Source organism: Nycticebus coucang, chromosome 23 (assembly GCF_027406575.1).
Source record: "Nycticebus coucang isolate mNycCou1 chromosome 23, mNycCou1.pri, whole genome shotgun sequence".
Lineage (NCBI taxonomy): Eukaryota > Metazoa > Chordata > Mammalia > Primates > Lorisidae > Nycticebus > Nycticebus coucang.
Window position 1 is genome coordinate 24,217,888 of NC_069802.1, and position 13,830 is coordinate 24,231,717.

Consider the following 13,830-nt stretch of genomic DNA (forward strand, 5'->3'; position numbering starts at 1 on the left):
CCTTCTAAAAACTAGACTTTGAAAGGACATTGTTTTCCTAACTTTGTATTTGGGAATAATATGAAATTTTGGTAGTCTTTTTTAGAAATATGGTGATTACATTAGTTTAAATTACTAAAGCACTTAAATTTTACTATTGTTTTCAACTTTTATGGGCTGGAGATGAAAACAATCTCCACCTCTACCTGTTTACAGATTATTTTGCTTTTTCTAATAGTCTATTCAATAATTCCCAGTTCTATTCATCTGTATTTCTTTGTTCTCTTGCAAGTAATTTACTTCCCAGATCCTGAAGTACTCTCTTATTTTAACTTTTCAGGACCCCCCCCTCCCCTACCAGACCTCTTGCTATGCCAATGAAAGGGAAAGTAACTCTGCTTACTCTGGTGAAGTAGTGTTAGAGACAAACCAAAAAGTTATTATCAAATAACTGAATTCAGAGTCCTTCTTAAACTATAAATTGCCCTTTCTTAATACTGGATATTCCATACAAACCAAATTCTTTATATATCTAGGAAGTAATGAATATTTGTTTTAATAGAAACAAAGAGGCAAATGAAAAGTAATAAAAATGATTTCTAAATCCTGCCCAATCAACTTCCTTGAAAATAAACAAATTCCTATGTTCTAGAAAACAAATATAAATCCAATTTGCAGTTTATACATGCCTTTATTCAACACAACACAAATGCTACTAATATAAATATTGTACCAATTTGGTATTTTAGAGAATTCTGATCCTTGCTTCCTGTTAATATAAAGAAAAATGAAAAGTGTTCACAATAAAATCAAATTAATTTTTTAAAAAATACTATCCCAATATGGTATTAGCTCATTTCACCAAAACAACCAAAACGGGATTTAATAAAATGTCTCAATTTGGGCAATGATATACTCAATTGTCCTAAAATTCAGAGTGGAACCAAAATAGACCCTTGAGAAAATCTATTTACAGTCCAAAAGTTTTGAACCACAAGAGTTAGGAACTTGTAAGACTGTTCTGAAAGAGGAGCTATATTTTATATCACATGCTGCCTGACTCCCCCTGCCCACTCATCCCTGAATCCACCAGAACCTTTTAAAGATTTTCTTTTACCTACTTTACCCAAAGTTTAGCTTTTCTTGCACATCAGTCATAATGGCTACGTACTTCTCTCTGCCTTCTTCTGAGAGAAGACTTCTGGTCACTGTGGGAGGAACATGGGGGGAGTAATAATCAAAGGCCTCCAACCTGGAGATGAACACAGTGATAGGTCTAGAATGGGCCACATGACCTAAGCCAGTTACTTCCTGGCATTTTTCTAACTAGAGCAGGCAGGGAAGATTCCTGTTGCCTTTGGTCATGATACCGGGAAAATGAAAGCCTAAAACAGCCACAGAGCTAGCCTCTAGCAAACACAATAAAATCAAAATCCAAAAGGAAAGAGACAAAGACAGAACCAGGATGGATTAAGCCTCTGACTATGCACCAATATCTTCCTATTAAATATAATTTTAAATTAAGATGAAAATTTGACTTCTGTAGCAAATATTGAAGTGGGTCATTCTATTAATATATAAGCACATCGTAAAATCTCCCATCTTTTAAAAAATAAAAAATACTTCTTTCACATCATACCTTCCTCCAGGTTTCTGAGTCCCATTTCTCTCAAAGTCAACAATATTTACTGCCCTCACTTCTTCTATAATCCACTCCAATTAGACTTTCACTTCTACCCCTATTGTGAAAGTGCTTCTGTCAAGATCAACAACTTTAGTCTGGACCTTGCCGATCCAATGGCAAAGTCTCTGTCATCTTCTTATTCCAACTTCCAGAGCAACTGACAACTTCTGTTCCCTTTTTCTCTCTCTTTCTGTTCTTTAAGAGATGATAGTCTTGCTATCTTGTCCTGGCTGCTCTTGAACTCCTGAGCTCAAGTGATCTTCCTGCCTCCACCTCTCAAGGTCCTGGATTACAGGTGTGGGTCAACACAGTTGGCTGCTGTTACCACATTCTTAAAACATTTTGTTTACTAGGTTTCTAGCCCCCCATTCTCCTGGTTCTTCTGATATCTCACTGGTCATTTCTCTTTAGCCTTCTCCCCTAGACCGCCCCCCCCTCTGCTTTTTGATCTCATAGCACTCAGCCCTCCACCTCTTTGCCTCATGATTTCAACTAGGATTTTTCAACCTTCTCCCCAGCCCCAATCAGCCTATTTAGACTTTTCCCTCTAATTATACCCATCCAAAAAAAAATTCTAATAGAAACAGGTACACAAACCTAAGCATCATTCTCGATTACAGTCACTACCCCCCACTGGTACCATGAATTCAATCCCATAGCAAATCCTGCCAGCTAAACTACATCACTCGTCAGACTTCCCTGCTACCCCCCCCCCACCAGATCACCATCACCTCTCACCAGGTCACTGTCAGAAGCCTCAACAGGTCTCCCACTTCTACTTCTGATCCCTTCCCCAGTAGTCTAATACCCACATGGTAGTTAAAATCATATTTCTGAAAGATCAATCACATCATTACTTTGCTTAAAACTCCTCAACGGAGTTACACTTGCAATCTATTTACCTTCTAATTGCAGTAAGTCCCGTACTCCTTAGTGAGCCCTATCAGGTCCTGTGAAATCTGGTCCTGTACATCTCCCAATCTTATTTGTCTCCACTACTCTCCCAATCCCTCACTATTTTCTAGCTATACCAGCTTTTTTCTAGTCCCTCAAACACACCAAGTCACACTAGCCTCATAGCATTAGCCTGGCTGCTCCCTAAACTTGGAATGTGCTTCCACCAGATCTTCCCCTGGCTCACGCTCTATCAGCACTCGGGTCTATAATCACGTATCACTTCTTTGCAGAGTTCCCCTTTGACCATATTATTTAAATAGCCTTTGTTCTGTCACTGACTACACTGTTATCCTCAATGACTTTTATCATACAACTCATCTGAACCAGCAGTTGTGTGAATGTGTATATGTCCACACATACGCACAAGCAAATCTGTTCACAGTTTCCCTTAGAGAGTGGCAATTCCAAGAAGGCAGGATATCTATTTTGTTCCCTCAAGCCTAGAACAATGCCTGTCTCACAGAAAGAACTCAATAAGTATTTGATAACTGAATGGATAAATGAAAAAATTAAGTCTGATTTTTGTCACTTACATCAAACTTCTCATTACTTGAAATAATTTGAGTTTCTATCTCGTCATTAAAAAAAATTACTAAAACAAACTGATAAAATTTTAATTAAAAAAGAGGATACTCTAATGTCCAGCTAGTCAGTAAAGCATGTTGAACAATCAGTTACGCATAGGAATTTATTAAGCATTTAGTTCTGTTATAAATTCAGCCTCCCATATTTAAAAGAGCCCAAGTTTCATTGGACACTAGAGTAGTAACTCTTCTAGGCATTCCTAGTAGTTTTTGAAAACTACTCAAAAAATCTAGATGCAGCTCTAAAACACTTTAACACATCCACTAACTTAAAACTTACCCTTCCCTCTTTTGAAAGCTTCTAAGTACAGGTTTAAAAGAGAATACAGTCTAATGTCATGGTCAGATTCATGCAATTGAGCATGCTCATTAAAAACAGAGGAGAGAAATTTAAACAACTACCAAAGCAGTTCAATCTACAACTATCTCACACTGAAATCTGGGTTATGCTTACCTTTGCTAAGATCACAGGCTCTGGATCAGTGGGTATGCAGCTAGTACACAGAAACCTATTTTTATTCATTTCAGTAGAGGTGTGGCACTATCATTAAAATTCTCCCATAAAATAAGTGGTACTGCTCAAAACATGGAAAATAATGATATTAGAATTCCATATGTTTACAATATATAATTCAGAAACTAAAGAAATGCTTGAGCCAAGTTAAAAAGTAAGGAATTTCTTAGGCTTCCCCTCTCCAATTACTTGGCCCTCCATTCTCCTTTCCCCATCCTACCTCCATCCCCCTCCAAAGTTTAAGACATTAACAAGAATTGTCTCTCAAATTCTTCACAGGAAATGAATTCCAAGAAGAATTTGAAATGGTGACATGTATGTGAGTTACTGCCATCCCAGTGGAGAATTATTCTGTCAACAAGTTTCTCTTGCTTGTCTAAGCTTAAATTTATCTTTCATTAGCCTAACAAAACCCTTCAATCCATAAACCAACACAATTGTCCATGAAGAAAACAGACACTGATACTAAATGAAAATCTGTAATAAGACCACCTCTTATACACAGTAGGGATTCAAAAAGTACTTGGTGAATTAAATTTCTTTTGAATGCTCAACTTTTAAAATATGAGTCAAGTATTTCCCTTTCTCTTGTAAGCACAGTCGGATCTACCAATTCTTAAGAAAACCCTTTAATTTATCATACTATTCATATGTAACAACCGTTCGATTTACCTCCATTTTCTTGGCTATCACTTAAACAGGGGGTTACCCACTGTTTCTACTTCATGTCTTTCTCTTACTTCTCTTAATTTTTTTCAATCTTGAATAATAACTTACACCTTAAAAAAAGTGGTAGATTTTTATCAAAATTTAAAAGTCCACTTATATTTTCATACTCAGAAGAAAAATCTTATGGATATAAAGGATCTATATACAGGGAGAACATAAAGTTCATGGGCAATTTAAAATAGTTAAACATAGTAAATTACACACGAACTTTAAGGACACCCTATATAAAAAGGAGGTATTTATAATCCTCTTACTTTTAGGAATTTAGTATCAATGGTTAGGAATTTTTTATTTATATTTCCTTTTATATAATATTTATATTTTTGTTGTCCTAAACAGAAAGGAAATATTCTTGCCATTTTGTCTCTGGTGAGGCTTAGGTTGACTCGAAAATAACCATTATTAATTGTCTACATCACTGTTCCCTCAGACAACTTCAGTTCCTTTTAAATTTTAATCCTTAAAAAAATAAACATTCTCCTAAATTTCCAAATATATATTTAATTTATAAATCCCAAAATTAGACAGCAGATTTAGGTAAAATAAGATCCATTCTAGTCAAGTGCAGTGGCTCACACCTGCAATCCTAGCACTCTGCAATTCCAAGGCAGGCAGATTGTTTGCGCTCACAACTTTGAGACCAACCTGAGAGCAAGAGCAAGAACCATCTCTACTAAAAATAGAAAAACTAGTCAGTTGTCATGGCAGGTGCCTATGCTCCTAGCTACTCAGGAGGCTGAGGCAAGAGGACTGCTCAAACCCAAAAGTTTGAAGTTGCTGTGAGCTATGACTTCAGAGCACTCAATCCAGGGTGACAGAGTAAAAAAAAAAAAAAAAAGAACATTCTGAGTAGGATAGAAAGATTACCTCCTCTTTGTCAACCCAGTCAATTTTCACTTTAAAAACACTATATTATTTAATGAGTTATTATTGTCTATTATAGCCATTAAATCTTGTACATAGCCAATAGTTTTCTATCTACATTCTTCTTCATTGGGTATCTGCTACTACTTAAGTACATTCAGTAATTCTCATACCTCATCCGGGTATCTGAAATCTAACACTAGTTTTTAAAATGGCCTTCATATATATTGGATTATTGCCCTGTGCAACTTGACCAAATATTCTCTACAAACACACAAAAAGTTGTGTTCCAATCACTGTTGAAATTTTTCTACTTCAGGTCAGCATCAGCTTCTACATAACAATTTCACTTTTCCCCAGTTGACAACATTCCTCAAAGATCTTGGGTACATTTCACTGTCCACAGATTTGTATCCTGCGATAGTTTAAGTATACAGCCTAATCTATTCATTTTATTAATGAATATTATGAGACAATCAAAAATACTGCAAACCCTTAAATATTCCTAAACATTTAGTTTATATGCAGTATTATTACTGAATGAGAAAAAAAAATCAACATTTAATAAACGCCTACTGGGTTTTGCCAGAAATTATTCCAGGCACTTTTATTACTTTACTCATTTATATTATTCACACAAGAATAGCATCTTAGAAGTGAATTTTAAAACATGCCTAATGTCTCAATGTTCATAAAAAGAAGAGCCAGGATTTAAAATTGGACAGTTTGAAAGCCTATGTACTTCTTATAGCATGCCACTTCCACTTCCAGCAAATTTTCGGGTAACTAAAAAAGGAATGATTTTCATATTGACATGGTTCCTAACTAGCAGGTGCCTCCTGGCTCCCCTGAGGGAGCTACCATCTATGTTCTACTCCCTCCCCTCCTCCCAGAACTGCTGGTCAGCCTTCACACCTACCCTGAACACCGCCTTCTCTGTATAGCACTGCCAGAGAGTCGCTCACTCCCACTGGTGAGCTGACTCCCCGACCGAAACGTTCATTATTGTACATATCACCTGAGGTTGTAATTAATAGTCTGCTTTGTGTACTCTCATCTTTCCTACACTGTCTGCTCTGTATAGCCCAGACCTATGCTTAACTCATGTTTAATACTCAGGATCTGGAATAACGCCTGCTCAATACAAAATAGATACAGTCTATTCTGCTACAGGTGCCTCAGTAACATGAATTAGCTTCAGTGCATCTGGTAATTAAGAATCATGTTGATAAAAAAAAAAAAACTCACATAATTTCATTTGTGACTTTTCCACAGCTGTTATGCTTTCACATGGCTGAGCACAGCAAATGGGCACCAAGTATACTAATCACCAACCCACCAAGCTATGAGCAGGATGTCCACGCACTCTCCTCTGCCACTTAGCTCAATTGGGCCAGCCTCTCTCTTCAGAAATGTTTTTTGGTCAGTTCTCATCCTCATGAAATTTGTCCTTCATTTTTTAGCCTCACTCCTACTTAAGACCCCCTTACATTAAGTTATCTTCAGTTATAGTTAATGTAAATTCCTCTCCTTACTACAGCATTTATTGACTAGGATTTAAAACTCTCTTTGCCTGTATTAGTATTTTCATTAATACAGTTAATGCTGTAGTTACAAAGCTCTATAGGTTTTAAATAGTCTGCTTCAACTCAATTTACCCCATAAATGCTATCATTTTTAAGTTCATAATTTAACAAAACATAATTTTCAGGGATACATGTACCTCATTGTAACAGAAATGCCTGTTCTGAAAATATTTGATAAAATGAATTACTGAGCATCCAGGGCTCAACAGGCATTATACTTTTCATTCATTCAACAAATATTTATTTAATAGCCAAATAAATATTCACTGCAGAATGCAAAGTTTATACACTGCACTCTGGAGACAAAACATTGATGGGCAAAGAACGAGTGTGTCTGTCTGCATAGGTGTGCATGTTTGCACATATACATATTACACATAAGTGGATTTTGGCTCACATCCAACTACACAACAATGAATTAATATTACTGTTAGAGGTACATTCTAATCTCTACTTCAGCAATTTTCAAACCTTTTCAAAACAACCACTTTTTGTTTCCCCAGAGAAATGTTAAATAGAAACAAAATATACAGATAAAACCAGTACCCTCACATTCAACATGCCTGTCCTGAGGCTTGATAAACTACAATTTAAAAACCAGTGCTCTAACAGTAATGCCGTACCTTTACATGACCCTTTTAATAAATAAAAAGAGCCTGGGTTGAGAAAAATCAATGAAGTCACTCTTCCAGTGGAGGCTTGTATCACTGACTCCTCTCCCCTCCTACAGAGCTATCCCGGTAGGAGCCTTGACACTACTCCTCTGAAGCTCTTAGAGGGTGAAAATTAAGGTAAAGAGCCTAGGGAAAAAGTGATGTGGGAGGCTATTCAACTTGAAAAGGCCTTAAGCTAAAAACACAGACAAGGAAACATTCTCATGATCACAAAAGATCTACCGAAGTCACTAGTTGGGAAACCAAAAAGGAGTTTGAGGATAGAATCCCCTCACTATGAGGTACATTAATAAACAAAACAGACAAATGCCCTTCCTCTATTAAGACTTTCATTCTTGAAAGGGGAATGTGTGTGAGAGATAGACAAGGGAAGCAAATAGAATAAATCAATTATATAATATCTTAGAAGGTGGTGGATATCATGATAAAAAGAAAGCATGAAACTGAGTAAGAGGGATCAAGAGTGCCAGGAAAAAAATGTGAAATAGAGTAGCTAGAGTTGGCCTTACTGAGAAATAACTCTTGATAAAAAGTTTAACAAAGGAGGTGAGAGACAGTTAGCCATGAGGACATCTGCATTCTTGAATTTGTGAGACAACAAAGGGTCCTACAAGGAGCAGAATGAGTGAGGGAGATGGATGAAACCGAAGAGGAAAGAGATCACAGAGGTAAGGGGAGAAGAGGCCAGACCATATGAAGGCTTATAGGTCTTTGTAAAAAATTTGGCTTTAATTCTAAGGTCTACTACAAAGTATTGCAGATCTGATTTATATTTTAAAAAGATCACCCTGCTAAGTAAAAAATACACTGCAACAGAGCACAAATACATGTATACAGGGAGACCAATTAGTAAGCTATTGCAATTATCCAGGCAAGAATGGTGGTGGCTGAACCAGGGTGTTCTGAGAATTAAGTGCTCAAGTATTTGTTCTTCATTCAAACATAGTTAAGTGGGTTGCAATCAATGTATCATATACACAAATCCTAAGAAAATACTAGTAACAATGTAATGGATCTCCAATTCCCCTACTAGGATCTAGGATCTATGTAGTGCCAAGATATTTCATGTAAATAAATAAAGTCTGTTACTAATTTTCCACATTCTATCACTTATTGTACACTTATTTCTATTCCCATATAAGTTCATATTATTTTAAAAAGATGTAGTGAGGGGAAATGGAAAATTTTTTTAAGTCTGTATGTCCTTAAAGTCAGTGATAACCTTTTTTCCCCAGTATATTTCAAAAGATGTCTCTTTTCAGAAAGTAAAATCAAACATGTAAGTAAGCTATAAACCATCTTTTACACTAAAAAAAAAAAAATACTGGGCACTGGTAAAATCGTTTTCTGTATCTTCCTCTTTCCAAACGTTACTATTGTAAAGATGACTGATCTTCATAGAGAAATTATTAACTCACAGATTTTTCAGGAAGTGCTAAAATCTATCTCAATCTCTGCCTGCTTTCTTTCTGGCCTAGAAGACCTACAAGCAGCAACCTAAGGGGTAAGGAGACAGTTACCTCTAAACAAACCACTAAAAAGAATAGACAAAAAGAAAATGTAAATTCCTTCTCCTTACATTTCATTCGCTGTCTTTCAGAATTTGTTCCAGAGAGTCCCTAACAAACCATGGGGTATAAATATCAGGCCCCAGGATTGGGAACACCAGTAAAAAGTCTGTTTCCAACCTTGCTGGAGGAAAAACTGGTTCACTAGCAAAGTCTTGAAATAGACTGTACTATGCTCCATTATTTTACCTCCAAGAAATACAGTTGACAGCATCCTTTCTGATTCACCCACGCAAGTTTCAACTTGCTGGGCTTATCAGTGTTGCCGGGAGGGCTTCATTTGTTTCCCTCTTATAGGGATTCTATGTTTATTGATTTCTGTGTATCTCAAAAATTTCATAATGACCCATGTAGAACATTCACTTCCACAATACCTTGTGAATCTGGCTGCAATTACCTTTTCCTCTTTGTCCCCTTTAAATTCAGCCAGTCACTGCCCAGGCCTGTGGGGCCTTCTTCCTTCCTCTTTGGGAGGCTGCTCCAGCTCCCTGCTCCTACTGACTCTCTGTCTCTACTCTCTTTCCTCTCATACTCCCTCTCTCCTTCTAAGAATATAAAACAAAATCTATACTTTTATATCCTAATCTGAGCCTAGAGAAATTCTTTTTACATCTCACACATAGGACCTACTAAGCTTTCTACCCTAACAACTATCAAAAGTCTAGTAAATGTTATTATTTCTTTATATTCCTACTTGGTAATTTGTCCTAGCTTCCTTTTCATGTCATTACTCAAATTTATAGATAAAAAATACATCCTACTAAGATAAGTGCTCAACTTCCATGAAAGAAGAAAAGCACTACTAAAAAGATATTTTGGTTGAATGGTACTAAATAATTAAACTTCATGATTTTTTTAAATACCTTTCTACTATCAGGGATCAAATTGAGGTTTTGCGTCATAACCTTTTTCTGCCCTAAAGAATTACTGTCCAAAAGACTGCAACTATTAAAGGGCTCATAAAGGAGTTACCACAGGGAAAATTTAAAAGTTCTAGCCTCCTAATGACTTTAGGACCTATTCTCTACAATTAAAAAGAAAACTTTGGGTTTCTATACATTTACTTGATAAACCTTTTATAATAGTGTCATTTATTTATTTATTTATTTAAATATCCAATGTACTCCATACTAATATGAACTCAATATATAAACAATTACATGCTCATAAGAATAATAAAACACTAATACAGTCCAGTTTGGGTGTAGAGGGAAGTGGGAGGAGGGAGTGGGGGAGGATGCTAAAAAAATAATGTCATTTAGAAGCTAAAACAATTCTTTACAACTTTAAGCTCTCACACATTTTCTTATTTAGTTTGATATAAGGTATCAAATTATCTGAGAATGGCCTAATGCTTAATAACTCTAACAAATATAAAAATCAACTTTTAAAACCAAAAATGGAAAAATTACCTACTAAAATATAAATATCCTAACAGAAATGTTATTTTGCAGGGTTTTTTTTTGTAAAAACATATGCAATTAGTGAGTTTACAACGGCTAAGCAAGGCAGAATAACAGAAAGAGAGGAGTCGAGATTGCCACGAAAGACTTACCTTCTGATGTTTTCCACTGTTTCCATAAATCCTCAACAGTGATGTGCTTATCTTCTCTGTGCAGATGGCTGTGTTTATTAGTAGCATCTTTATATTTCATATCTTCTCTAATAAACTACAGGAGAGAAAACACTAAATTAAACATACTTAAATTCACTATTTTAGTCTAAATAAAGTGAGAAAAAGATAAAATCTGATATTCAGTAGATGACTATTTTCAGATAATAACCAGCATATTTTTGGCATTTTACAGTCACACTCTTACATGTTTGTAAAATGTATTAATGAAATGTGTTCTACTATAATTATAACAGCAATGACAGTATGTAAAGTACTTACTCAATACTCATTATTTACCAGATACTATTATTAGTTATATAATAAATATGTCTACATAGTTGTCCCTCAATATCTATGCATTTACATCCACTTAACCAACTGCAGATCAAAAATATTCAAGAAAAAAAATGGTTGTATCTGTACTAAACACATAGACATTTTCTTGTCATTATTCCATAAACAATAAAATACAGCAATTATTGAAACAGCATTTACTTTGTATTAGAAGTAATCTAAAGATGATTTGAAGTATCTGAGAGGGTGTGGGTGGGTTATATGTAAATGCTACACTGTTTTATACAAGAGAGTTGAGAATCTATAAATTCTAATGTCTACAGGGGAAACCAATTCCCTATGGATGCCAAGGACAACTGTAAATACACCCAACATGTACAAACACACACATACATACATACATAAATATATAGAGAGAGATAGCAACAGTCATGTAACTTTATGACAGTCTTATAAGAAAAGTATCATTTATCCCTATTTTACAGATGAAAAACTAAGGCCCAAAGAGGTTAAATAATTTTTCTAAGGGTGAAAAGAATGGCAAACAGCAAAGATAAAATTCCAACCCAAGCCATTCCGTTATACTCAACAGTATAACATACTACTTCAATATTTCTGCATATATTTTTACCGAATATTTAGTGATAAGAATATGTATTTCAAAATACAATAAATATTAATCTTCTTGATTATTGTATATTTTTATGCTCTCATGGCTTTCAAGCTATTACTTATAATTGAAGGACATTTGATTATGATGTTTAGAATTATTTTACAAAACTAAAGTATAACCTCTATAACTTACTTTAAAATACATGTAGAAAGAAAGTACTAAAATTATCTTTGCTAAAAACCAATTTACATTACTTCTTCAGTTGTTTCCCACTATCTAACAAATAAAAGGTGCACTCCTTTTTATGGCTTACATATCACTTATTAATCTTATATTTGATAATCTTTTAGGCCTTACCTCTTTACACTTTTCTCTACATAAACTCATAATTCTACTTAAATAAAACTAATCAGTTTTAAACCTATGCTTTCTCTATCTCTGTATTTCTGATTTTTCTTGTTTTATTGTTTTAATTGGCATATTTATTAGTTTTTAAATAGTTCCAAAAATAAGATCATATAAAAGATTATTTCAGGGCGGCGCCTGTGGCTCAAGGAGTAGGGCGCTGGTCCCATATGCCGGTCCCATATGCTGGAGGTGGTGGGTTCAAACCCAGCCCCGGCCAAAAAAAATAAAAATAAAAATAGAAAAATAAAAGATTATTTCTGAAATCCACAATACAGAAAGTAAAAACCCCCCATACTCCAAATGTCAATGGCATATACATACTGACAATGAATATCATCTTCAAACAAAAGACCAAATTTTGTTTTTGAGTAGAATTGTTCTCTCCTGAAACTACTAAGGAAAATTTTAACAGCTGTGGAACACTGAGCAAATCATGTCACTTTTCTGATCACCAAAGGCTTTAGGTGCAAAATTAAGAAACAAGCTTCTAGGATCAATAATACTATTCAATATGTCATCAACAAACTAGTTAGTATCTGTCAGCAAACTGATACTGGTCTATAAGATGTCTAAAAATTGAAAGTAGCAATTTAGGAACTTTTTAGGGACACTTTCAAAGCATCTCAGTTAAGCATGTGACGAATGAATTTACCTTGCAGACCTTGTCCACAATTGACCGGGAATTAAAAATCTGGTCCTTCATCGTCCACAGTTTGAAAAGCACTAATCTAAAAGATCTAGTCTAGCCTTTATGTATTCTGTTGTTACAAATAGTATCTTATTCCTTTTTTCTCTATGCCTCTTTTTTAAGCATAAGTCATTAAATATGAAATGTCTGGTTTCCTCAAGTACTAAGTTTGACACTTGATATCGCTGACATTTCACCTTGACACTTGGGTGTTTTATTTTTATTGTGAAGGTATATTCTCATTCTTTCAAACACACATTTTGGCTTGTGACTGATTATCTTTCAATTTTTTTTTAGAGCAATTTTTGGTTTTCTAAAAAAACATGGTTAAGTTCACCGTATCAACAGAAGTAAAACTAAAAACTATATGATCCTCTCAATAAATGCAGAAAAAGCATTCGACAAAATCCAGCATCCTTTTCTAATTAGAACACTAAGGAGTATAGGCATTGGTGGCACATTTCTGAAACTGATCCAAGCTATTTATGACAAACCCACAGCTAATATTTTACTGAATGGAGTCAAACTGAAAGCTTTTCCTCTTAGAACTGGAACCAAAAAGGTTGTCCTCTGTCACCATTACTATTCAACGTAGTGCTGGAAGTTCTAGCCAATATAACTAGACAAGATAAGAAAATAAAGGGCATCCAAATCGGAGCAGAGGAGGTCAAACTCTCCCTCTTTGCTGATGATATGATCTTATACTTAGAGAACCCTAAAGACTCAACCACAAGACTCTTGGAAGTCATTAAAAAATACAGTAATGTTTCAGTATATAAAATCAATGTCCACAAGTCAGTTGCTTTTGTATATGCCAACAACAGCCAAGATGAGATGTTAATTAAAGACACAACTCCCTTCACCATAGCCCCAAAGAAAATGAAATACTTAGGAATATACCTAACAAAAGGGGTGAAGGACCTGTATAAAGAAAATTATGTAATCTTAAGAAAGGAAATAGCAGAGGACTTTAACAAATGGAAGAACATATACCATGCTCATGGCTGGAAAGAATCAACATTGTTAAAATGTCTATACTTTCCAGAGCAATTTACCAATTCAACGCCATCCCT

General features: G+C 35.0%; 1 protein-coding gene across 3 annotated transcripts in view; it reads right to left on the reverse strand.

Annotated features, from left to right (window-relative positions):
* The window catches only part of STIM2 (stromal interaction molecule 2), a 125,965-nt gene that overhangs the window by 40,456 nt on the left and 71,679 nt on the right, over nt 1–13,830 (reverse strand). For all 3 annotated transcript variants that reach the window (XM_053577576.1, XM_053577575.1, XM_053577577.1), the window contains exon 3: nt 10,695–10,809. In XM_053577576.1, the coding sequence (XP_053433551.1) occupies nt 10,695–10,809 (115 nt within the window). The remainder of the gene's footprint in view (nt 1–10,694; nt 10,810–13,830) is intronic.